The 25,788-nt window shown below is 43.7% G+C and overlaps 1 protein-coding gene across 2 annotated transcripts; it reads left to right on the forward strand.

The window, feature by feature from the left end:
- The first annotated feature begins 7,107 nt into the window (after window positions 1-7,107).
- Window positions 7,108-25,504, forward strand: pdik1l (PDLIM1 interacting kinase 1 like). Of its 2 annotated transcripts, XR_014890368.1 has the most exons (4): window positions 7,108-7,281; window positions 11,679-11,974; window positions 20,109-24,218; window positions 24,399-25,504. XR_014890368.1 is itself a non-coding variant. In XM_085262102.1 (3 exons), the coding sequence occupies exons 2-3, from the start codon at window positions 11,690-11,692 to the stop codon at window positions 20,847-20,849; spliced, it is 1,026 nt and encodes a 341-aa protein (XP_085118228.1). In that variant the 5' UTR covers window positions 7,108-7,281; window positions 11,679-11,689; the 3' UTR covers window positions 20,850-25,504. The 2 variants fall into 2 exon arrangements, 1 of the variants encoding a protein (XP_085118228.1); XM_085262102.1 differs by having other exon boundaries at window positions 20,109-25,504.
- The last annotated feature ends 284 nt before the right edge of the window (window positions 25,505-25,788 follow it).

Consider the following 25,788-nt stretch of genomic DNA (forward strand, 5'->3'; position numbering starts at 1 on the left):
TGGGGGGCGACCAGTGGGCGACAGAAGCAGGAGGTGGAGCCAAATGATTCTTTACAATAAGAAGACATTTCTCCAGAGGAAGTGTGGCCTGTAGATGTGTTGGCACGTTTGTAGATATAAGATAAGATAAGATAAGATAACCTTTATTAGTCCCACACGTGGGAAATTTGTTTTGTCACAGCAGGAAGTGGACAGTGCAAAAGTTATGAGGCAAAAATTAGAATACAATAAGAATAAATACAGTACACAACTGTACAGAATAGAATAAAATAAAATACTATATACAGTAGAATAAAATAGAATAAAAATATACAATAAGATAAAAATAGAATACGAATGCTATATACAACTGAGTAAAAATACAACGATGACAGAAAGGATTATTGCACTTAGTGTTATTGCACATGTGTGGATGTGTGTGTTTGATCAGTTAAAGTCTTTGTTGTGGAGTCTGACAGCAGTGGGGAGGAAAGACCTGCGAAATCTCTCCGTCCCACACCGTGGGTGCCGCAGTCTCCCACTGAAGGAGCTGCTCAGTGCTGTCACAGTCTGCTGCATGGGGTGGGAGATGTTGTCCATCAGGGATGACAGCTTAGCCGCCGTTCTCCTGTCACTCACCACCTCCACTGGGTCCAGAGGGCATCCTAGAACAGAGCTGGCCCTTCGGATCACCCTGTTCAGTCTCTTCCTGTCCCCAGCAGAGATGCTGCCGCCCCAGCAGACCACACCATAAAAGATAGCAGAAGCCACCACAGAGTCATAGAAGGTCTTCAGGAGTGGGCCCTCCACTCCAAACGACCTGAGTCTCCGCAGCAGGTACAACCTGCTCTGCCCTTTCCTGTAGAGGGCGTCTGAGTTATGAGTCCAGTCCAGTCTGTTGTTCAGATGAACACCAAGGTACCTGTAGCTGTCCACAGCCTCAATGTCCATACCTTGGATATGAGCTACGTTTGGATAGAAAACACCTTTGTGAGGACTGATTAAAAATACTCCCAAAACACAATTTTTGCTGAACACAAAGGTTATACTGTACTCAGTTTGTAGTGTTGCTTGTGTAGTGCCGTGTGTCTGGGGCTCACAGTCCGAGCTTTCTCCAGAGGTCAGCTCCAGGATTGACATCTGGACCCGGCTAAGTGTGGCTAACACTGGAGCTCGGTGCAGGTGTGAGCAGTGCTCAGAATTTCAAATCGTTTCAGGCCACAAACACCTGACTGCTTATTAACGGTGCCATGGTCCCTGGAGCTCAGGCCCAGGGTTTCTTTTAGTTTTCTGAGCTTTCTCCTAAACACAGATGGTTAGTTGTTGCCTAATCTCCACTATCCCTAACAGGCAGTAACATATAAGGACTAAACACACGAACACGTGACTTGGCTCTAAGCTGTCAAGTTAAAAGCCATTAAAAACAAATTACAGCAGCCACAAGTGTATAATGACCTCATCCTGCTCTCCCTGTCAGCAAAGCAGCAGCCTGGTGATCTGTGAATGAAAGCATGTCACTAAGTATTTTAAATAAATGTGGTATCTTGGAGGGAATATTGCTCCCAGTTGAACAAAATCCTTATTTTAGATGACCTGTCTCCAGGTTAGGGTTCAGCCTAACAGGTAGGCCCACTACGAGTTTCTGATGGGAGTGAAACATAAAGTTAGTAGTTAGTGTTGCTTAGTATCAAGCTCCTCATTGACCAAGCAAAACATCCTGTCTGGGCTCTTCATCAGCAGGATATAATACCAAATCAATCTTCCTTCAGCTGAAACACACACATCTCTGTGTTCAAACATAAAGAGGCTTCGGTTACCTGCAGCTGTGCTTTCAACCCAGTAATTAGACCGAGGTTTCACCTCTCACATTATTTCCCCCGTTTTATTTTGGTAATTCTGTCTTTTTTCTTTATTGCATGTAGTTTTACGTCACCCGTGTGTTGTTATTGTGATTCTGTTCATGTGCCTCGTGTTCCCCAGCTGCTGATTTCCCTGGTTAATATTTCAGTTTTGGTTTTTTGATGCCACCAGGAGACGTAGTTAGCAGACTTTGAGCTTCATCAGCTGCAGCCAGTGGCTCTTTCACTGCTGGAGAGAAGTGTTGAACTGAAGCTGTGGCTCTCCCCAGATTACGAGCCGATCTTCAGGGGGCTGGCCATGAAGGCCCTAGGAGACAACGTTAGAAAAGCAAGGACAGGGGACGTATCAGAGGACCGCGGCGCTGCTATTCAAATACACTTTATTAAGCACGACCACGGACATACAAGCAGAAGTTTTGCCATTGTTCCAGCCTGAGGATTAAACTGCACAGGAGTCACTACATCACTGTGGTTGTTACTGACTTTCTCTGTTATGCTGGGCTTGAAGTTACCATGGTGATTTAGTCAAATAACCAGGTTTGTGAGTTTGACTTGTATCACAGTAACACATTAATCTTGTTTCACACCGGAGCGCAGCGTGTTTGAATGAATCCAAGCACAGCTCATACTGACCGTGGTGGCGACTTGGACGTGATGTAACTGACGTCATGTGTTCATCTCAGTTTTTATTGATCAAATTCTAAATTCTGTTGTGACTGTGGACAAAATAACTGCTTGCTGTGTTATTTCCGTTGTGCTGAATGTGTTGGACACATCAGTCACTTCCCCTCGTTGACCCAAACAATACCTTTTGTATTTTAGGCTGTCGTTTTGATTTCACGGCCCACAGTTGTTCTGATATGTTTTTGCCTTAATTTCCTCTCCAGCTGTTACAGTTAAGAAGAACTAGTGCTGCTAGGCAACTAGTTATCCAACACTTTACCTTTTAAGCTAAAGCCTTTAAGGACAGAGACGGTCACTTTTAACTGCTCATTAATGGCTTTCAGCCCTGCTCTATAGAAAAGTAAATGTGTCATATCAGCAACACAAAGCCATAATAGGAACGAGGTGATGTTTTCATAATGACGTCACGGCTGCGACGTGTGAAGTGCAGAGAAGGACTTAACTTTATTTACAGAGTGGCAAAACCAAACACAAACAAGAGCTAAACATAGGCTACACTGAAAACCCTAAACTGAGAGCACGACATGCAGAAAGCTACACAGTAATGACACAGACAGACCAACAACAAGCAGGAGAACACACAGGGCTTAAATACACACAGGAGCAATCAGGGAAACACAGCTGGGAGAAATCAGAGCTGATGAGACAAGAGGGAAGCAAAACCACACAGGACAGGGACTATCAAAGTAAAACAGGAAATACAACAGGTATGCACAGACACCAGCTCAACACTAAAGCAACAGACATGGCAACAGGGAGAGAACAGAGCCGTGGGACAGACACAGAGACACAGAACAGAAACCAAACTCTGAGGAGGAAATCCTAAGAAGAATGAAACACAACATAATAATCATCAGAACCAAAACCAGTCCACAGGCTCAGGACCACACATCAGCCATCATGTCATAAGATGACATTTCTTTTTCTCCTAAATGGAGAAAAATGCACAAATGAACATTAAAAAAAAGAGAGAAAAACATTAAAACTGATGTTTTTTTCATTACACGTAACTGTGAATATGGATAACGTATGGTATGATGTATGATTGATCACTTTGTTATGGAAGTTTGTTTTCACCACTGACAAAAATATTTTTGTCGTTCATGAGTCAGAATTATTATTCCAAAATTGTGATTTTCTCAGTTATGAACTATATTTGGAGAAATTTGACATAGTAAATCAGCATTTTGAGATAAAAATCTGAAATTATAGCTGCAAAAATGCTGTTTATTTATTTATTAACAGAAAGAAGTTTTCATACTTTCTTGCTCAAAAATCTGTTACTGGTTTCAAAAAGTCAAATGACAGAGAAATATTTGAATAAATGGCATCTGTGCTTTTAAATCCTTGGAGTAAAGCGACAGTAATAATTTGTAATGATTTCATGATCAACAAGATAAGATGTGACCATCAAAGAAATCCTTAAACAGACTGAGACTTCATCTAAAAGCCAAAGCTGCAAGTATTCTGCCCTCTTGTGGGGGAATTTAATAATACCACAGATGGGATTTTCAGCTGTTGAGCAGGTTACCACAGACTACCATATGAAACTGCACTAAACCTAATAAACCTACCTTGAAATTCAGGGTGCGTTTGATAATGTAGTACAATCATAGTCAAAGGTTTTGAGAACGACACAAGTTATCACAAAGTTTGCTGGCAATCTGCATGTACAGCAGAATATTATCACGAGTGATCGAATGCGTGCATGTGTTTCATCTTTGCCATGAAAATGAACATACTCCTATAAAACCCATTTCCACTGCCACAGATGGACTCTGACATCATTAGTGATCCTCTCATTAACGCAGGTGAGTGTTGATAAGAACATGGCTGGAAATCACGCAGAGTTTAGATGTTCTTCCTTTGTGAACTGGTCAGTAGTTTAATCATCAGACAATTAGTGCGAGGGTCCCTGCAGGTGTCTGCATGCTTGCCTGTTTTTCTGACCGCACTGGTTTGTCTGTGGAGACCATTTGGGCGTCCTCCAACTTTAAGCAGACTGCTTGGCTGTTGGGTCTCCAGCTGTCAGTGTTTGTGTCCACAATGGAGTGTAATCAAGCCCTTAGAATAGCAGACTGGATGCTTTAAATGGAGGGTAGTGTTTGAAATCATCGTCCGTACTTTGTTAACCATAGTTACCTGCAAGGAAACATGAGCAGTCATCCTTGCTTTGCATAAAACGATACTGCTGCTAGTAGAAGTTCAGTTGTTGTGAAGAAGGCTTTCGTGTCCAGCAAGCACTGTCTGCTAAAGGTAATTCAGCTTCAGCATCGGGGCACTACCAGTGCAGAACGTGGTCAGGAATGCAGCAGGCAGGGGTGAGGACATCTGCATGCACAGTGAAGCAAAGGCTTTTGGAGGATGGTCTTTTTTCAAGCAGGCCAAAGAAGTCGCAACAAAAACATGGAGGACAGACTGGCCTTTTCTCTGTTTGGGCATCCAGAAACATGACTGTGCAGAGAGGAGAAGGTGGAGTGCTACAATCAGTCCTGCATCATGCCAACAGTAAAACACCCTGCTACCATTCATGTGAGGGCTTGCTTCCCATCCAAGGGAGTTGACTCACAATTTTGCCATGAAGAACACAGCCACAAATAAAGACTAAAACACCCTCTGAGAGCAACTTCTCCCAGCCATCCAAGCAACTCCCAATCCCCCGGAGGTCCCCGTTTCCTCCTCAGCCACCGGCCAGGCTTCCTGATGCATTCCATCTCCACTGCTGCTGGCGTTTTGTCTGGTCTCCTGGCAGACTCGCTTTCTCCATCGATGCAGGTCTCTTCCAGTAAATCGTCTCCTCAGATCTCCTGCCAAGCCTCACGTCTTCTAGTGCTGGCCTCCAGGGTTCCTTCACCTATGTCGCTGGCTACCTGGTCAGCCTCCAGAGTTGCTCTGTCTATGTCTAATACATTAAAGTATTTACTAATTTTACATTTTTATTATTTATTATGGGCAGCATGCGCATGGTGGTGCAGAGTTTACCACCGTCACCTCTCAGAAAGTACTGGCTTCAGATCCACACTGGGGCCTTTTTGTATGGACTTTGTATTGTTCCCCCCGGATACTCTGGCTTCCTACCATAGTCCAAAGACATGTATGGGTTAGGTGAATTAGTGAATCTAAATGGACTGTAAATGTAAATGTGCACATGAATGGTTATGTGTCTCTATCCTTGTGACAGGCCAAGTTGTGATGCTACACAACTTCAAAAGCATCTCCAAAACTGCAGCTCTTGTGAGATGTTGTCAGTCTGCAGTGTTCAGGATCTATCAAAGGGGTCCAAGTAAGGAACAGTGGTGAACCAGCGACAGGGTTATGGGTGGCCAAGCCTCAGTCATGCACAGCTGTCCCGCTCTTATTCACACATGTATTTTATTTGGCTTCTACTGACTTTCGTTATTCTTGTCTCCAGAGCATACCTCCACCTCTCCAGCTTCTCTTCCAGCTCCTCTCAGATCACAGCATCATCTGCAAACATCATAGTCCCTTCATACCCAACCTCATCGGTCAACCTGCTCATCACCACTGCAAACAAGGGCGGGCTCAAAACTGACCCTTGTAATCTCATGTCCACCTTGAACACATCTCTCACTCCCACTGCACACCTTACTACTGTCTTGCTGTCCTCATACTTCCCTGGCACTCCCGACTTCCTCCTGCAGTACCAAAGTGCCTCTCTTACCCTATTATATGTTTTCTTTAGATGTATAAAGAGACCTCTATATTTGCAGCACCGCCCTGCGTCAGCAAACTCAAAGCAAACATCACACCTGTAGTGCTTTTTCTTCGCATGAAGCAATTATATCAATTGCACAATGTCCACCCTAGAATACTGAATACTGGGCAGCTGGTATAGGTTTGTTCATATGTTTCGTTTTAGGATTTTCATCGTGTGTTTTCTGTGAGCGTGTTACTGAAATCAGGCAAATAGGTTTGTCTATCATCCAAGCATCAGTATCTGTATTTGAGAAAGAATTACAGGTGATATTTGGATAGCGGGTCCACTACATTAGATTACATAAACTTGTACAGGTGTGTATGGAAGAGGATTAGTGCCACTGGAAATAGAAAAAAGTGGGGGAGTCCTTTTTTTTAAAGAATTCTGAGCAAAAAAATCCCAATCCTCTTCTGCAGGTGTGCACGGCATTTTGTTCACTACGTGTTCTCATTTCACTGACTGAATAATGCTAATCAAATGTGCTAGCTATAATAGGAAGTTTGCATTTTAAAAATACACGTGCCTTTTGCCATCTTTGAGTCAGGATTTAATTTCAATTCCTAAAGTACAAGTGTTTAGTTTAATACAAAACAAACAAATAAAAAATCCACACAAAAATGACTAAAAAAGCCACCAAACAGAGAAAGTAAGCAACTCTTAGAATATAAAGCAAAGCAGAATTTTTTGATGCAACAAGACTTAATGAAGAACTAATCAGCTATTTCTCTGCATGTACTTAATTTTTTTTTCATAAAACATGTTTAGAAAAACATACCCTCGCCCGTCAACGTTCCTCCACCTCCTGGTTATTGCGTCTCCATTATAAAAAAGCATCTACGGGAATTTTATTTTGAAGGGTATGACCGGAAGTCGTCGCTCTATCGCCACTGACGCGCTGTGCTGCATAGCAGCTGCGCGCTCTCACGTCCAGTGTTTGACAAAACCTTCTTGGTTTGACTGCGAGCAGAACGTGCGCGGCGGTAATGGCTGCCAGGGAGAGTAAAGAAGACAACAAATGAACCCCCGAGAATCGACTCGAAGGTGAGCTTGATAACAGTCGCGGCCCGACAACTGTTGTTTCTTCTACATATCAACTATTGTCTCGTCTGCTGTAGCTACTTGGGTCGCGTGTGTGTGTTTTGAGGCTGGATTTTTTTCTGATGACACACACACACACACACGCACACACGCGCACACGCACACACACACAGAGGACAATAAACTGTCAATACCCTGTGCTTATCACGCTGCCCCCTCTGTGCCCCGGTGCTGGTACCGTTAAAGAGGCATGGACTTGTCCTAGCTAGATGCTCGGTACCACCGTACGTGTCAGTTGTGCTGAAGATATATGGACTCATTGTTAGCTCAGGTTAACGTGATTAGCTAACGTTAGCTGAGCAACAACATCGTTAGCTGACAGTAGGCAGGCCGGATAGCTGTTAGCCTCTTAGCCAATCAGTCAAGTGGATTTGTAATCAGCCCCTTAGCACGCTGGCTACCGCTCCTTCCGTCCGGGAGGCAGCCTTTCGCTGCCGACTTTTGGGAGACATCCATCAGCTCCGAACCTGTCACTGTCACCTTCCTTTAGAATGAAGTTTTCTGATTAGTCCAGTGAATACTGGGATATAGACAGGTGTTTAATAGCGGCCATTCCCAGGATAACAGGCAGAGTTGTTACAGTGCTAAGTTGTGTTGTGCTCCAAGTCGAAAGAGCAACAGCCCATCAAGTGAAACAACGCTAACATAAGTTGGCTTCATAATAAGAAGAAATGGTTATAACTGAGCTATTATTGACATGTGACCAAGTGACTTTGTACACTGGTGAGTTTTACTTATCGAGTATTGCTGAAACAGTATTCCAATAGCCCAAATCATCAAATACTATGGATTTATTTTTTAAAATCCTTGTCAGTTGGTGTATAGAAAAACCAACTGAGAAGGATGGTTTGCAGTCCATGTTGCCTGTGCTTAGTTTTCTTATCTTAAATATATACTTAAAAAAGTACTTTCTAATCTGATTACGACCCAGCTCCTGTGCAAGGTGATGTAACCCTGTAGTGGTGTCACGTTAACACAATAGTTGTACATGGTGTTGAATCCTGTTTACACAATGGAGCAGCAGAGGGGTATGCTACAAACTGAATACTATACAGGTTTCCTCCTGTGTTTGTTATTAATTGAAAGTTAAAACTGCTTTTTTTAATAACAGGAGAAAGGAAGGGGCGGGGGCACTTATCTTTCACTTCTCCACTTATCTTACATGCATTGGTGTGTAACAGGCTGCGCTTAAGCCATATTACTATGGTGGTATTAATAATAATATTAATAATAATAACAATAACATGTTGTTATATCCTAAATTTTTATTTGCTGCCTTGTTGCTGAGACACAGTAGGACTCTTTGTTGCATCACTTACTCAACAAGAAAAAGTAATGTCTGCAGGCGCCTCTGTCACTGTTTTACAGCTCACTGGGTAAACAGTTATTAAGTAGTATTTATTTACTTTGTTGACAGCTTACAGTTGTCACCCAATTACATTATATCTGTAATCTTTATTTTTGCCGTTCTAATAACTGTGTAGTTACATTGATTGTAATCTGTCCCTGTTTTTAGTCCTGTCCAGCATTCAGCTGTCTGTTCTATGCCACTGAGTTATAAAGTAACAATAATCAGAAGTATAGTATGATTAATAAAAATGAAGGGAAAAAGAAGTATTGATAGCTCATCAGTGCAATCTCAGGTCACGTCTTCTTGAAAAATATGAGCAGTGTTATAATGTTGTACAGGTGTAAGTGACAGGAAGGCTCTGTGTGGGAGCTTCTCGTAGGGAGCGTTTCCTCTGCTGTCCCGTCACGGCTCAGTCACATGAACGTTCGCTTAGTTGGTGATTCGTAGATACTTGGTTTCTACCTGAACTGTCTGCCAGGCCTTTTGTTAAGAAGCTGAACTGTGAATGGTTGTTGCAGCTAAACTAAGAAAACTGCAGAAAATGATGGTTTGGTTGACGGTAGGGCTGCCACGATTAGTCGACTAGTCACAATTACGTCGACTATCAAAATCGTCGACGACTGATTTAATAGTCGACGCGTCGTTTGAAGCTTTGTAAGATCACAAAAGACGCAGGAATAAGTGGCAGGATTTAAGAGTGTAATAACGGACTGAAACAGAAGATGGCAGCACTGCATGTACAAGGATGCCAGCTACCGCTAAACCCCGAAGAAGAAGAAGAAGCAGCTGTGTCCCAGAATTCATAGCGCGGCCCAGCGCAGTTTCCAACAATGGCGGCAGCTGGTTAGTTTTAATATTACTCTTATTATTCTTTCTGGGTCACAAAATAAACGTTTAACATATTTTCAGGCGAGAATGTAGCTGTGTAAACCTCAAATATCTGCTCAGTTTATCAGGACACCACATATTTTCAAAAGCGCTCCGACGTTTTCGGAGACGTCTGTTACCCACTAGCTCGATAGCGAGCTGGGGGCTAGGCTCACTAGAGCCGTGAGAACACCGGACTCCCGGCAAATCGTTTTCAAACCCACCGCCGTCTTTCGCTACTCAGGTTAAATATATATGAGTCACTTAGATAACTTAAAATGTTGTTGTTTGGCTTTTTTTTTTAGTATTTTATTTGTTCCTGAGTAAATCGGTTTGGCTGAGATTAAAGTTATAGTTTTTACACAGCTGAATAAACATCAAGCAGACAGCTGATTATCAGAAGTGTGAGATGCTCGAGAATTTACTCCAGTGTCCTGTTATATTTTAGATAGAAGGAGTTTATTAAACTTCACCGAAACAATCTGCAAATTTCATTAAAATTTAATAAACTATCATCTTGTCTTTATTTTTAGTTAGCACATACCTTAAACACTTAAAGCTGTAAGCTAATGATAGTTATATAAGAGCAGATGCTGCTGGTGCAATAATCTATAGTTTTAGTCCAATGGATGATGATCTGATTAGTCGACTAATCGCAAAAATAATCGGTGACTAGTCGACTATCAGAATAATGGTTTGTGGCAGCGCTAGTTGACGGTCTATATGAAGGTAATTGTGCTGTCAGTTCTACAGCCTGCTGTGCTCGGGTCAGAGCGACATCATCACACAGGTCTGTGCTGGTCGTGCGCCTGATGTTTTTTGTGACCTTGTGGATTCATCCACAGAAATGTAAATTGCAGTGCACCAAGTATGCAAGTATGCATGTCCCGCATGCAGCCTGGCTGTGACGTCTCCGGCTGTCAGTGTCTTTGTCTCAGCCGAGTAGGATCCAGGCTTCACACTTCCCAGGAGCACAGTGTGATCTCAGCTGGCTTCAGCACTGTTCAGGAGCACACAGATGTTAATATGAGCAGTGAGGAGAAATGTGGACCAACTATCACGAGCTGTGGTCTAAACAGTTTAAACATGTAATCTCCAAACTGTTGCTTTCAAGAATGTTTCTGTGTCCTGAATATTTCACTGTGGACTGTGGACATGTTACTCACCCACGGTGTTTGTCATTGCTGCTGTTCTTTGATTCCAAACAGCGTTTGGATTCCTCCATTGTTTTTACTTTAGTGAGCCAAATTGTTTTTCATGTTTTGGGATAAAGTCTTAAATCATTACGCTGGTGTTGCAAAGTCACAGCAGACGGACAGACACAGAACTGGTTTGGTGACCTCAGAGAGGCTGCAGAGCAGAAACACGACTCTGCTGGTAAAGAGTGTGAAGTTGAACTGTGGGCAAAGAGACTCAGAGGAGAGGCACCTGACAACTGTTTAGGTCTTTATTTGTCACAGAGTTTGTTGTGTTAACTCATTCACCCAACGTTTGCGTGTTAGGTGAATGAGAGCAGGAGGCACAGCTCTCTGGGAGCTTTGTGGCAGGAAGAGCACCCACAGTAAACATATTTACCATCTGCTGTGGCAGCCCCTTACAAGAGCAAGAGTAACTTTATTGATCTCAAAGGGAAATTCGTACGTCTGACATAGATCCTGAAAAATGGCTTCTCCAGTGTGTCCAGTCTTTCTGGCTAAGTAAGGGAGCAGCTTGTACTTTTTATATGCGATTCTTTATGAGTTTTCACTGGGTGGATGCAGACGGACGTAGCTTTGGAGTCACAGTGAAGCAACCCTGGATAGGCGAAATGATTTTCCACCAGGACACAATAATACCTGTGGTTGCAAAAAGACTTGTGGTCCTATCAAAGTCTATGAATCATGGGCTCAGTCACTGGAATCAATAAGCCTGCTTTGTATTTGTGGGTATTCGAGTATCAGAAAGGAGCATTACCTGTGGGGTTGTCTTTGGCTAATGATTTGCAGTTGACAAGTTGTTAGCTAATGAGTTTGCATTGGGTGGCTGCGTCCATGCGTTATACACTCCATGGGATCATACTAGCATGCTAGCATGTCAACAGAGTGCAGAGGGCGAGCTTAACTCTCACAATATGTCTCCACAGTGAGGACTAGGATGGTAAGCAGCCAGCCGAAGTACGAACTCATCCAGGAGGTGGGGCGTGGCAGTTACGGTGTGGTCTATGAGGCAGTAGTGAAGCGTACAGGGGCAAGGGTGGCGGTGAAGAAGATTCGCTGCCACTCTCCAGAAAATGTCGAACTGGCCCTTCGGGAATTCTGGGCCCTCAGCAGCATCCAAAGCCAGCACCCGAATGTCATCCACCTGGAGGAGTGTATCCTGCAGCGGGACCAGCTAGCCCAGAGGATGAACCACGGCTCCAGTTCGCCGCTCTATCTTGAGGTGAGAACACATGACCCATGGGATCAGTCACGATCACTAGGGATGGGTATTGATAAGATTTTCATGATTCCGATTCCATTTTTGATTCTGTTTAACGATTCGATTCTTTATCAATTCTTTATCGATTCTTTTTTTAAAAAGGAGAACACTAAGGTCGATTAGCTTAGAACTTTGTTTTATATCTTCTCTTTGAACAAGAGACAAATTTAGGAGTAACATGGCCTTACAAACCCAACACTGAGATCTTAAGAGATCCAGCCTACGGCTCTTCAATGGGGTGTCACAGGGTCCCCAGGAAAAACATTGTAAATGTAAAATAATAAAATAAATATTCTTCTGTAGCAATAACAAAGTATAACATAAATTATTCTGTAGCAATTACACAAGAATATCCAGTAATGTCCCTGCCTACAATTAAACACATTCACTTACTGAAAATCATCTGCTGTGGCAAATGGGTGCAAACTTTTGACCACAAACTGAGTCACTGCTCGGTGACGTTCGTCTATCCTGGCCTGAAAGGAGACGCTACCGGCAGACTGCAGCGAGAACTGCCAGCATCTGAGCCAGACTCTGTCTCATCATGGTCACCTAAGTGCACAGTAATGGCAGGTTTGTAATAAGGCAGATCATATATGCACTGTTAGTTGATTATTTACCTGCTGCATTAACGGGAGAGGACGTGCAAACGTTACCGCTGCTGCTGGGCTGAGATTCACGGAATTAAAAACACGACATTCATGTAAGGTCATCGCGTGTTTTGTGAGCAAATGCTTTTGCATGTTCGTAGTGTTTCCTCCCTTAAATGAAATCTCTACTTTGCAAGTTGCCCTGTTGTCATCCGTTCTCGTAAAGTGTAACCAAACTTTTGAGCGTTTGAGCCGCCGTGTTTCCTGCCAGGTAAATGACGCTCCGCAACGTGGTGACGTCATTCGGGGCGACTGGAATCGATAAGGGAATCGTTTGCAAAAATGGCAAACACTTCCAAGGAACTGAAACAGTGGGAACCAGTTCTCAGCAAGAACCGGGTTTCGATACCCATCCCTAACGATGGGTGTAGTTCGTCTGTGTTTGTGTTCACTTTTTATAACTGCTTCACTGTATAAGGTAAAGAAAATGACTGTTTTAGTCCTAAAACAGTCATTTTAACAAACAGTAGTAATAATATCAGATCAAAATGTGAGAATTCACAAGTTAAAACGAGTCAAACACAGCTTGGTTTGTAACAGATGTTCTGATTGTTCTGTGGGTATTTCTCTACACAGCTAACCCAGCAGAGAAACTGTGCTCTTGTAATTCTGTTCATTGCAGTGAGTTTGTCAGAGCTGCTCCTTGTTCTCCACCTGTTGTGTTATTTCTTTACATAAAAATGGACTGTGGAACAAAAATAAAAGCAACGGTGAGCTGGTGCTGATGTTCCTAAATAAGAACCTGTGATTACGGCTCCTACTGTTCTCACGAGGACGCAGCAGCAGGGAGAATATCGTGGTTTGATCCTGGAGCTGAAGCTGTGTCACGGTCGCTTTCATACATATTACAGGATGTCAGTGGGTCAGTTTGAACCACAGCTGAGGAGGCAGAGAAATCACTTCACAGGGCCCAGTGAGCCGCAGCAAAGTTTACCTGTGTGCTGTTTGACTATTTCCATGCCGATGTCTGTTCAGTACAGGTGTGCGGCTTGAGCTGTGAGCGCACTTGTTGCCAAATCAAGTGACCTGATTGGTCGGATTGTTTATTGGGATCCAAAAAATTGAGCTGGGTTTGAAAATGCTGCGAATTCGTCCAGTGAAACTATACAGTTGTTGTGAAAGACTACATTGTGCGTCCATTTGAGAAGGCCTTTAGATATATGATCTACCAGTTTACACATGGTGGTCGGTGATATTACAGGCAAAGAACGTCACACGCACATATGAAGGTCAAAGTCCTCTTGACACACAAGAGATTATTTCCTATAGTAGTGCCACGATTGGCCCAAACCAAACAGCATATCAGGACAAACCGACCTATCGTAATAGAGGATGATGACTTAGGCTTGCTCTGCAGTCTGAGCTTCTTGCAGTCAGTGAGCTGCCGTGCACTCCTCTGTACAGCAGAGTGTCCTGGAGGTCAGTTGTCAGGATGCTAGTTTTGTTTAAACATGTTACTGATCCTGAGCTTAACTTTGGCTTAAACTGGGCCACACAACAGGAGTGTGACTGTAAACACAAACTACAAGAAATGAACAAATAAAGGTGTGTCCGTGTCCACACGTCAACATGTGACCGCCGACTGGCTCCGTTACTGTGGTAGGACCTGCAGAAAGCTGCAGATAAACAAATGTCCAGAAACCTCAATGAACTTAAACAATGTTATAAAGAAAAATGGGGCAAAATTCCTCCACAGTGACGTGACAGACTGATAAATGCAGGAAATGCTGCTGTAACGGTGGGTCTAGCAGCTGTGAAACCACGAGGCAAAGAGTCCTGTGAAAGCAGCGTGTGCAGGTAGAGTCTGCCTGCTGATGTAGTGAGCAAGCGACCTACTCGGCTATTTGAACACAGCTCGTGTAAATGATAAACAGGAAGTGCTAATCTCAGACTTCCAGTATTTTCTGTTTGACAGATGTCACTGTGTGCATGTAAATGCTTTTACAGAGCACCGCTCTGCTAATGGCTTCTGCTTGTTTTTAACTTCACATTAGTTCCTGTGCTGATCTCGGGGTTACAGAAAAAGGAATCGTGCTCGGAGCGATCCTGCAGAAGTGAAACTGAAATCTCCCGTTGGCTCATGCCAAACTCATCTTGTCCCCTCAGCCAGTTAAACACACATTGATCAAAGAAGTAATACAAGTTCAGATGTGATACTTGATGTGACCAAAACACACGATTCATTCATGTGATTGTCTTTATTTATAGATGCATTCGTCACACTGTTGCCCAGCAGGTGACTTCCTGCCTTAGCGTCCTGCAGGTTGTGATTCTTTAAGAAGCAGGACTTGGGAGGAAAAACCAGTTTGTCAGGTACTGGACAAAAAGGCTCTCCAACCAGATAAGAACATGACAGCGTCTGAGGTGATAGGAGAACACAAACCCTCCAGTGTGCTACGCTGACAGTCAGACGTACAGTTTACACCTGACAACATTAATGCTGATGCAGAGTCTGATTAATCAGAATACTTTATTGATCCCTGGGGAAATTATTTCTAATGCTTCAATGCTTCGATGTTGACTGAATGAGCTTATCCATTTATACACTGTAGATTGTGACTTACACAAAGGCACTTGTAAAAATTTAGTTAAATGATCTGATCTGATAGTTAAATGTTTATTATTTTTGACTCCCATTTATTCCTGAGTCAGAGGGAAGCTCGGTGCTGTCATTGATTTATCCACGTGTTGGTTTTTTAGACTCAGACTCTGTAGTTGCTGCTGCTGCGTGGAGCCGACAGTTTCATGTTGTTAGCGTGTGCAGCCTGTTAACATGCAGTGTGCCTGATTTTGCCTTCAGTTTGCTTTGATGAATTTAAAAGACCCTTTGTGATTGTTTATCACCATGCTGGGCAATATTATATGAAGCTTTATGGAGGTTTAGCAGTTCTTTATAACTTCATGCTAAAGTGATAACATTGTTTGAAAGCAGAACCTGTTTTAGATCAATAATCAATAATGTGCTTGAACTGTAGCCAGTGAATTATTTCTCAAATATAATCTCCGGCACTTAGTGCAGCACTTCAGAAACCTTTAGTTTTCAAACATGTGCTGAAGTTGGTTAAAGGCAGGATGCACAGGTTAGAGCCTCGGGCATCGTGATGATAACACATCGTTCAGCTGTGATGCAGTGATTAGTGAAATGTAGAGCTACTAATAAATCTGCCAGGGTGGAACATCATCATCATCATCTTCTTCTTTCAGCTGCTCCCTTGAGAGGTCACAACAGCTGATCATGTGCCCCCGTCTCACGCTGCCCCTAACATCCTGTTTGGCGCTCTCAGTGTGTTCTCCTGTTTTACAGCCATAAAGCTTCTCCGTGGTGTCGTCCTCCTGCCTCCAACATCGCCGCTGACACAACACTAAGATTTAAAACGTTATAATAATATCAAGGAAAAAGAAATCACAAAAATCTAAAGATGAGAACAAATTAAACATTAACAACATTGTTTAAAAGTTGTATTTGTGGGAAACAGCAGACTAACACAATTACACAATAAATTTTGTTCTGTTTATTATACTTTATGTTGATTGATTTATGACGACCTGAATCCGACCGATAACCGCACTGATTCAGTGGGTCGTCAGTGGGCAGCTTTGTGTTTGTTGGCGAGGTGAGACTGGAGTCATGTGTGCTGCTGCCTGCCGTGCATTGGCTGCGCAGTATGAATGTTGGAGCAGCTTCAGGAGCTCTCCACACGCCTGATTACTGCCTCTGAGCAGCTCACAGGGCTGTTTTGAAGCCGTTCATTCACCTTTTGCAGTGCTAGCACTGGAAACTTTCCCAGAATCCTTTTATTCCAGCTCTCCTTTTTTAGTTGTAATATTCCAGTACATGCTTACAGTACAGTGAGTGATAATGGGTGGGAGTATCTGACCACACCACTTGTGGGATAATTTGCAGTATGTGTTTGGGTGGTGAATCCTCTGACAACCATCTGTTTAACCCTTGTATGGTGTTCGGGTCTGTGAGACCCGTGTTCAGTTTTTTTCAAAAGAAAAATTAAACAATTAATTATTTTTTCACGTGTAAATGTGTTGTGTCTTTCCACTCACTCCACTTGATTATAACTGATTTATTTATAACATTTTATATAAAAGAAAAACGAGAAGCACATTAATTCATAAATGTGATCTAACAAAGGTAAAGGGAAAAAATTAACCATGTTTGCTGTTCATATGTCTTGTAATTGGGATGAAGTAAACATCTGTTGAGTAATTTAACATAAAATTGTTTGATAGTGTTAATTTGGAAAGCCAAAACTCTAGCGGGTCCACCAGACCCATGAACACTGGCTGAGTAACAAAAATACGAACACCACACAAGGGTTAAAACAAGTTTCTGCTACTGTTTTTATGCTGATTTAGATGATTTTCAGCAGCACATTTAACCTGAGCTCTTCCACAGCAGCATTTTAATTTCTCTTTGATATTTGGCCCGATTGGGTCCCGATGAATGTAAAAACAAAGAATTACCAGATTTTATTTTATTTTTTTACCTGATTTTTGTTTCTAAGAAGAATGAGAGCCACATGAGGATATTAGTTTAAAATCTCAGTAGAACAGTAGCAGTATAACGTCCCCGTGAGTACATATCAGGCCCCTGTAGAGCAAAATTGAGTATTTTGGTCTAAATAACCCAAAATGTGATGTCCACATATGTGGACCCAGGTCCTAGGAGGTTAAAGCATTTCAGTTGTGATTTCAAGAGCTGTTATAAGTATTGGGACAAATGACATTGCACAAACTTCAGTGGCCTGATTTAAAAAAGAAAAAGGGTGGCTGCCTCCAGGACCTCCAGTAAACCTCTTGGTGCTTTTGAACTGTTGGGGAAAGAAAATCAGGGAACAGACTCCATGCAGTCGGGACTTGGATTGGGCCACTGCAACACCTGATTATTTTCTTTGTTAGGCTCTTCTGTTGTTGATTTGTGTTTGAGATCATTGTCCTGCTGCAGAAATGTTCCCCAGCTTTAGCTCGCAGACAGAAGCCTCAGTGCAGAATACAGAGGAGTTGGTTGTTCACGCGATGCCTGCCAGGTGCCCACGGCCCATACAGTCACCCTTCCACAGCCATGCTTGACAGCTGCTAGGAGATGTTTGTGCTGATGTGCTGTGTTTGGTTTTCATAAAATATGATGTTATGGCCAAATATCTCCCCCAGGGCTCTTTCAGAAATCTTGTGGTTTGCTCGAATGCAAACTTTGAGGCTTCTCCTGGTAACTCTCCCAAACGTAAAAGTTTACTATGCTAACTGAGGCGTGTAGAGTCTGAGCTTTGTGTAGCTGGGAAGCGATATAAGGTAGCATTGTGTTACATTGCTACACAAAGATACACAACATAGATTAAAGTGCAACTGGGTATCTCAGATATATCAGTCACCATTCACCTCACACGTGTGGTGTCGCGGTACTATTTGGGAAGAACGTCCCATTCCAGATGACTTCTGTGGTTACCGATCCCCTAGGTAGATATTCTCACCCATTAATACCCCTAAATATATATATGGCCCAAACGCAGATGAACAGAGTTTCTTTAAGAGAATTTTTGATCTGCTCCCAGATAATGATCCTAATATAATAGTGGCTGGAGATCTTAACGGTTATCCTGACCCCTTCCTAGATGGATCATCTACACAATTAGTGTCAGAAACAGCTTCTTCAAAACGTTTAAACAATCTTCTTAAAACCAGGGACATGGTAGATATTTGGAGGATTCAACGTCCTACAGGTAGAGAGAACTCGTTCTGCTCACATGTTCATAAATCTTATACCAGGATCGACCATTTTCTGCTGAGCTCACGTCTCATTTCTCAAGTCGCCAACTCCAAGTATCATAATATATTAATATCTGACCGTAGTCCCTTAACAATATCATTAAATCTTTCACTTCCAAAACAGTGGGGATAGGTGTGAATGCAGGAGTGACTGTGAGTGTGAATGGTTGTCTGTCCCTGTGTATTGGCCCTGCGACAGACCTGTCCCGGGTGGACCCCGCCTCTCGCCCTATGACAGCTGGGATAGGCTCCAGCGCCCCCCCCGCAACCCTGAAAAAAAAAGGATAAGCAGAAGCGATGGACTTCCAAACAGGTTTACTCTTGGCGACTTAACACTAACCTTCTTAAGGATGACATTTTTGTTAAGAATATAACCTGCAAATTGAAGAATTACATAGAAGTAAACGATAATGGTGAGGTATCCGATTCGACTTCATGGGACGCACTGAAAACTGTTTTGAGGGGCGAAATAATCTCTTACACATCAGCTCTTAAAAAAGAAAGAGAGAAATCAACAGTGTTCCTCCTGACCTGGATCGTATCAAGTCTCTGCATCTCCTGTGTGTTATAATGAGATAGTGAACTTAAAATACGAATATAATGACATAACGAGTGGCCTAGTCAGTAATCTACTTTGGAAATTGCGACAAAAGCATTTTGAGTTTGGGGATAAACCTGGTATGTTGCTATCACGACAGCATAGCAAGAGCAATACACAGCATCAAATCCAAAACTCTGCTAACTAACCCACTTGATATAAACCGTCGCTTCAGCGAGCTCTGTAGTGAGTTATGTTCTCTTACGCATAATATGTTACAATCTGATCTTAATGGCTTCTTCGATTCTCTCCCATTGCCTAAACTGAGGAACTCCGACTGGGATTATCTTGAGTTTACTCTTCAGGAGGTTATCCAGGCTATACAATCATTCCCTGATGGCAAAACAGCAGGACCTGATGATTCTATCACATTTTGCGACATTCTTGCAGGATGCTGAACAATCAGTTCCTCTGCTCCTCAACCTGATCACAGCTTTTGGTAAATTATCAGGATAAACCATCGACTGGTCAAAGAGTGAGTTTCCAACAACAGCTCGCCAGAATTCCTGCAGCAAGTTCCATTCAAAGTAGTTAGGAGTATCCTTTTTTTTCTTGTATTGTGAAGTGCAAATTTGTTTGAATTAATTGGGGGTTTTTTGTAACGCATCAGAGTTACAAAAAAAAAAAGATCAAAACAACAACAAAAAACCATCCAAATGCTCCAGACGAGGAAACTGGCCGAATGTGCTTTCATAGAGCCAGTCACAGTTTAGCTCAGTTCAAAGCGTCGGGCTGACAACAGTCCCCTGTGACGATTTATGTTTTAAGATAAACATGCTACAATGTTGTGAGAGGGAGTCGGACTTGAATAATTACTAATGATTAAATGAGGACTGGTGTATAGTAGGGATGTGTGCTGTAATAGTCTAATGGCTCTACACTACCAGCATTGGGCATCAATTATAAACTGCTGTTTCCTAAATGTTGTGCAGCCATCTGCCACCAGAAAGAGCATCTATGTTGAGACACGCCATAAATGTGTTGATCTAGGCCGTATGTCACAATCGTTACATGGAAAATGCCAGCACTGCTTATGTGCACGCACTTTTCATCTTCTGTGTTTCTTCTGCAGCTCGTGGAGACGTCTTTGAAGGGCGAGATCACCTTTGACCCTTGCTGTGCCTACTATTTGTGGTTTGTTATGGACTTCTGCGACGGCGGCGACATGAATGCCTACTTGCTGTCTCGCAAACCTAGCCGCAAGACCAACACCAGCTTCATGCTGCAGCTGGGCAGCGCCCTGGCTTTCCTGCACCGTAATCAGATCATACACCGTGACCTCAAACCAGACAACATCCTCATCTCCCAGGCCTGCACGCCAGCCGGCTCGTCCGAGCCCACCCTCAAAGTGGCTGACTTTGGCCTGAGCAAGGTCTGCTCTACATCTGGGCTCAACCCCGAGGAGCCGGCCAGCGTCAACAAGTGCTTCCTATCCACGGCTTGTGGGACGGACTTCTACATGGCCCCGGAGGTCTGGGAGGGCCATTACACAGCCAAGGCAGATATCTTCGCCCTGGGGGTGATTATCTGGGCTATGGTGGAGCGCATCACCTTTGTGGATGTGGAGACTCAGAAGGAGCTGCTGGGGAGCTACGTGCAGCAGGGCTCGGAGATTGTGCCGCTGGGAGAGGCCCTGTTAGAAAACCCAAAGATGGAGCTGCTGATCCCTGCCCGGAAAAAGAGCATGAACAGCCACATGAAGCAGCTGATCAGGGAGATGCTGTCGGCCAACCCTCAGGAGCGGCCCGACGCCTTTGAACTGGAGCTCAGACTGGTCCGTATCGCGTGCAGAGAGCTCGACTGGGACACGTGATTGACGAGCAAACGTCACCGCAAACTCGGCCGCAAAGCACACGCAAACATCTCATCAGCTGCTGTTAACAACGACGGTCACATAATGGGCAACAGTCATTGGTTGTAATATTGATTATCCTTTAGCCACTGTTCAAAGCACCCACGGTCTACGACTTTATATTGAAGGGGGGAGGTGTCACATCTGCTGCTCCAAACTGCAGCCTAGTCTCAGGCTAATCACAGCTTCCACTTCATTTCATCTGAAGCATGACGGAAGAGCAGCGTGACCCTAGAAACTCCTGCTTTCAGGTAGAAAAGACAGTCAGAGCCTTTGTCTTCAAATGCCACCCAAACCTCGGTGCTAAGTGTTACTAAATGCAATATGAGACATGATCCTGTGATTTCTTGTGCTCACATTCACCCAAAGGGCCGACACTGCATCCAGCCACCTCATCGTGCTGCGTGTTGCTGCAAAGTTGTTTGTGGGTTTTACAATTTACATGAAGATTGGACTCAAATACAAACATGCCCTGAATGCTCAGGTATTAATGGCGTACAGCTCGATGGTGTTTGAAGACAAAAGCTCGCTGTCGAGGGACGTTCTGCTCCTTGGTCGTGTGAGGGGGAAAATAAAAACTTTGGTGCTTACATATTAGTAACATGGGTGGGGGACTTTTTTTTCTTTATCAGCAAGTGTCCAGCCAGCAGGGGCTCGTGGTTGGGGGTTTCTCCCCTTTGCAGACTGTAAGATAGGCTGGCCAGTCGCAGACACACCCCTGGCCGCATGATCAGAATGTATAATGATGGAGAGCGGTCCCTGTTATTAACATAGAGCCTTAAACACAGAAATACTTTTAGCCCTGAGCACGTCATCCAGTCAGTGAGGCAGACAAAGGATCATTCAGGTTTATTACATGTTTGTTCCAGTCTGTGGTTTGCACCGAAGCCCCTTTAGACTGAATTCTGTCATTTCAGGGCATCTTTACATGACTTCAGTCAGATAAGAAAGACTGCTGCAGAAAAGGACAAGACGGAGTAAGACGCTGTATTTAATATGTTTAATATCCTTGCAACATGAGGCACGAGATGGTCAGCAGAGAATCACGTATATCTGAGGTTTACCAGCTGGTTACTGGTCATAGGTGGCCAGCTGAAAACAGTCCAGTTAGGCTCGACTGCTGACCAGTTTGTGGCCTCTGGTGTCGACTCCTAATTATGTCAGCAGGTGCAGCACTGCAGGCTGCTAAAGCCGACCAAAGTCAGGTAGATGCATCACCAAAACACGCTTGTATAAGTCTTGTAGCTGAAGTTTAATATGAATGTGATACACCTTAAAACCACCATGAAATAACACCGTGATACAAATGTTTTCAATCTCAGAGAGTTGGGAAATCCCCTTAGTGCTTCTTTATTAAATAGTTGTCACAGGCGAAGCCCTGATCTGTTCCAGCCTGTAATCATAGAGGCTCTGGCCTCGAGTTTTACCCTCATAAAGGCGACTTTGTGATTAAGGAGTTGGATTATTGGGACACCACTAATGAGAGCGATTACTGTTGTTCTTACTTTAATATGATCATTGTTCAGCGTGCATCACACCCAGTAGGAATAATGGAATAATAAATCCGAATGATCCTTCACAAAGAAAGGAATCTGAGCTGTGGTGCAGTCAGACTCAGTGTTGGGTAGAAAAACCAATAATGTCCAGTTAGGCTGTTTAAGAGTGCTGACACAAGTATTCACACATGCTCACACCTGATGTGTAAAAGGGACGAGTGGAGCAAAGCACTTACAGTTAACACGGTTCGTGACGACCTCCTGCAGTGTGTGCTGCAGGCTGATAACCACGCAGGTATTTGTTTTCCAGGCTGTTGTTAGTTATGCACGCTGCAGCTCATCTTCAGGAAAGGCGAGAGGAAGAGCATCAGCACTCGCCATCCTCCAGAGGATCTTCTCTGTTTTCGTTGACGTGTAAAGCTCTTGTGTTTTGTATGTGTTTAACCTGATCTGCTCTCACTGTGTCACTGCCTCCTTTCCTCTGGCTCTTACAGTAATCCTGCTCTTCATGCTCCTGACAGGCTAATTCTAAGCCTATTAAGCTGCAGCGCTTGGCACAGGATCATGCCTGGGACCCTTTTGCCTTTCAGGTTATACATAATGTGTGTACTTTGACACATTTTAAATGAAAACAGTGAAAACTCACAAACATACAATGTCTTTGTTAGCTCACAGCTCTGTAACTGTGGCAGACCCCCCCCTCATTCATTTCCCCCATGCTTTTAGCTCTGATAGCTTTATTCACTGGCATCGTGCGGATGACATCGGCCTTGCCGTCATTTTGACACTAGAGTGACCTCACTGATATTGCACTCAAACACCTCATTGGCAGAGTATGTGGTTGAGATGCACAGCGTCTCGTGAGCCTGCAGCGCTTTTGGTACAACCAGCAATACCACAGAAATCAGTATTACAAAACTCGGACGACGTTTCCTTTGCTTGCGTTGGGACTCAAAGCTCTCATATGTGGATGTTTAGGGAGTCGTTTCTGGTCGACAGAGGCGTTTGCCAAACTAATGCTTGGTCTGGGTTACTCACCTTTGATTTTTGATGTTCATTTCCTTTGCACATGTGTAAATACTGTACAGGTTTATGTACATGTGACTGAGTGTGCTCTGTTTTCAAGAGCTGGATTGGTTTGACATGTAAATTTGCTGTGATGACTTCAGTTTTCCTTCAGCTCTTGATTCAGCACTGCTTTCCTTCAATCATTGAAAAGATGTGATATACTTACAGGTTAATACAGTTGGTGTGCTAGTGATAATGTATGTACGTCATTGGCCTGTTGTTTGTGGTTTTGTGTAAGCAAAAGCTGAAATACAACACGGGTCAGCTCAGTCCTCCGTTTGTCTGCTACCAGGTAAATGGTCAACAGTCACGTTCAGCAGGGGTGCACTCGTGCTGAACGCCTCGTCGACGGCCGCTGGCCAAACGGCCGATGAGACTGAGGCTCGCGTGATGGCGCAGAGCCTTGTATATGAGATTCAGTTTCATCCATTGTGATTGAATTTTATTTTTCTCATTCAAAAACAGTGAAGCGCTGGAGAATCCAAACGTTCCCCTGGCACAAGGGGAGTAAATAATAAAGGAGAGAAACCGTAACAGCTTCTTTTTGTTTCGAACCTTTGGACAACGATGCTCATACCAAGCACTGCTTCGAAGTCTCAGACATGTCCGTTACTGAGTGGGCTTAAAAAAGCTCACCAGACAGTGAGAGAGACTTGTGCTCAGTGCTGCTAACACATACAGAGCGTCGGATCGATGGTAGAGGGACTGACGGTTTCCCCGTTTACAACTTTCTAGCATCCCCCTAAAGCAGATGTGGCAACTCCAGGCCTGGAGGGCCGGTGTCCTGCAGGTTTAAGATGTCCTTGATCCAACACAGCTGGTTTGAACGGCTAAACGACCTCCTCAACATGTCCTGAAGTTCTCCAGAGGCCTGCTAATGAACTCATGTGATTCAGGTGTGTTGACCCAGGGTGAGATCTAAATCTGCAGGACACCGGCCCTCCAGGCCTGGAGGTCCCCACCCCCCAACCCTAAAGGGACAAGTTCCAATAATGGCGTAATCACAGAGCTGACTTTCGTCTTGTCTAACAGAGCAGAGCACTTGCTATAAATCCAACAGTGGTGGTGGAGTGTTTAGAGCTCGTTATAATGCGAGCCCAGGTGGAGTCGCTGTCAGCACAGCTCACGTAGCTCCACGCTGTGCTTAAACCCGAGCGGCTAATTCGCTGCTAATGCTAACTCTAGATCGTAATCCAGTCTCGGTGCGTCCTGAATCAGTTTGATAAAACACGTCACAGTTCAACAGAACCACAGCAGTAACAGGTCCTGACCTTTGCTATCGTCTGTGCTGTCCTGTTGTGGGTTGGATAACGGGGGAAGCTGCTCAGTGGGATTTCAGCTGCTATACTTTCCATGTGTGGATATAGAAATGCCCCTCACACCAATCATGCCAGCTGCCTTTAACATAAGTTTTTGAGGATGAGTTCATCCTGGAAAAATGACAAAATGTAGTTTAATAAAACAACGAACATGAATACAGAGCAGACACAAGGTTTATGGAGTCCGCTTGTCCCGCAGCACAGGAAGTGGCAGAGCTCCAGGTTGGATACTCCAAAGATTTAGATCTAAAATCTTTCACATCTTTTCTTGGTCTTTGTAAACTTTAATTGGAAGCTTTCAGGTTCTGACCTGTGATTTCAACATGTAGTCATTTTCAGTGTGCTGGTATCACAGAGTGGGCAACTTGAGGCTGGTCTAACATTAAAACGCTGGCCTCAGCACACACAGCTGGTCTATGCTGGTATCTTTTGTACTCGTGGAAAGAAGTGGGCATTTTGGCTGGAATGGAAACCTGCCAGTTTAACCTTTCTCAAAACGAATCGTGCATGCCGCTCGGTGACTGAAGTCAGCACTGCGAGTCCTGGATCAGGGCTGCGCTCGTTTCAGTTTTCCTGCTCTCACTCATCTGTACGCACAGTTCTTGCTTTCATGTCATTGTAAGATACTTTGAAGAAACTGAGTTGAGTTTCACATGTGAAACAACAGCTGTCAATCACTGTTGAACCAATGGATTTTTAATAAAAATGAACTCGTTTAAAGTTTAAACCAAACTGAATGTGGTTTTGCTTCAGTGGTGCTTTTTATTCTGAAACACGGTTTTGTGGCTCCTGCTGGTGCGTCAGTGATCGTCCAGGTGGTTGCAACATTTTATCAATGTGGATTCAAGGTAAGTGACAGAAGAAGGGAACAAACGACATGAGACTGTTATGATACAGACTGTTGGCAGGATTAGAAGCATCACGTCTGACTCTACAGTAAACGCCGTGTGAGGAAGATGTGCTCCTTTACTCTGGTCTGACCACAGAAGCCAAGCCCGAGAATTCGCCTGTGACTGG

Source organism: Mchenga conophoros, linkage group LG22, assembly GCF_057382185.1.
Source record: "Mchenga conophoros isolate Kocher_MC1m ecotype Shallow Benthic linkage group LG22, M_conophoros_male_GT1.1, whole genome shotgun sequence".
Taxonomy (NCBI): domain Eukaryota; kingdom Metazoa; phylum Chordata; class Actinopteri; order Cichliformes; family Cichlidae; genus Mchenga; species Mchenga conophoros.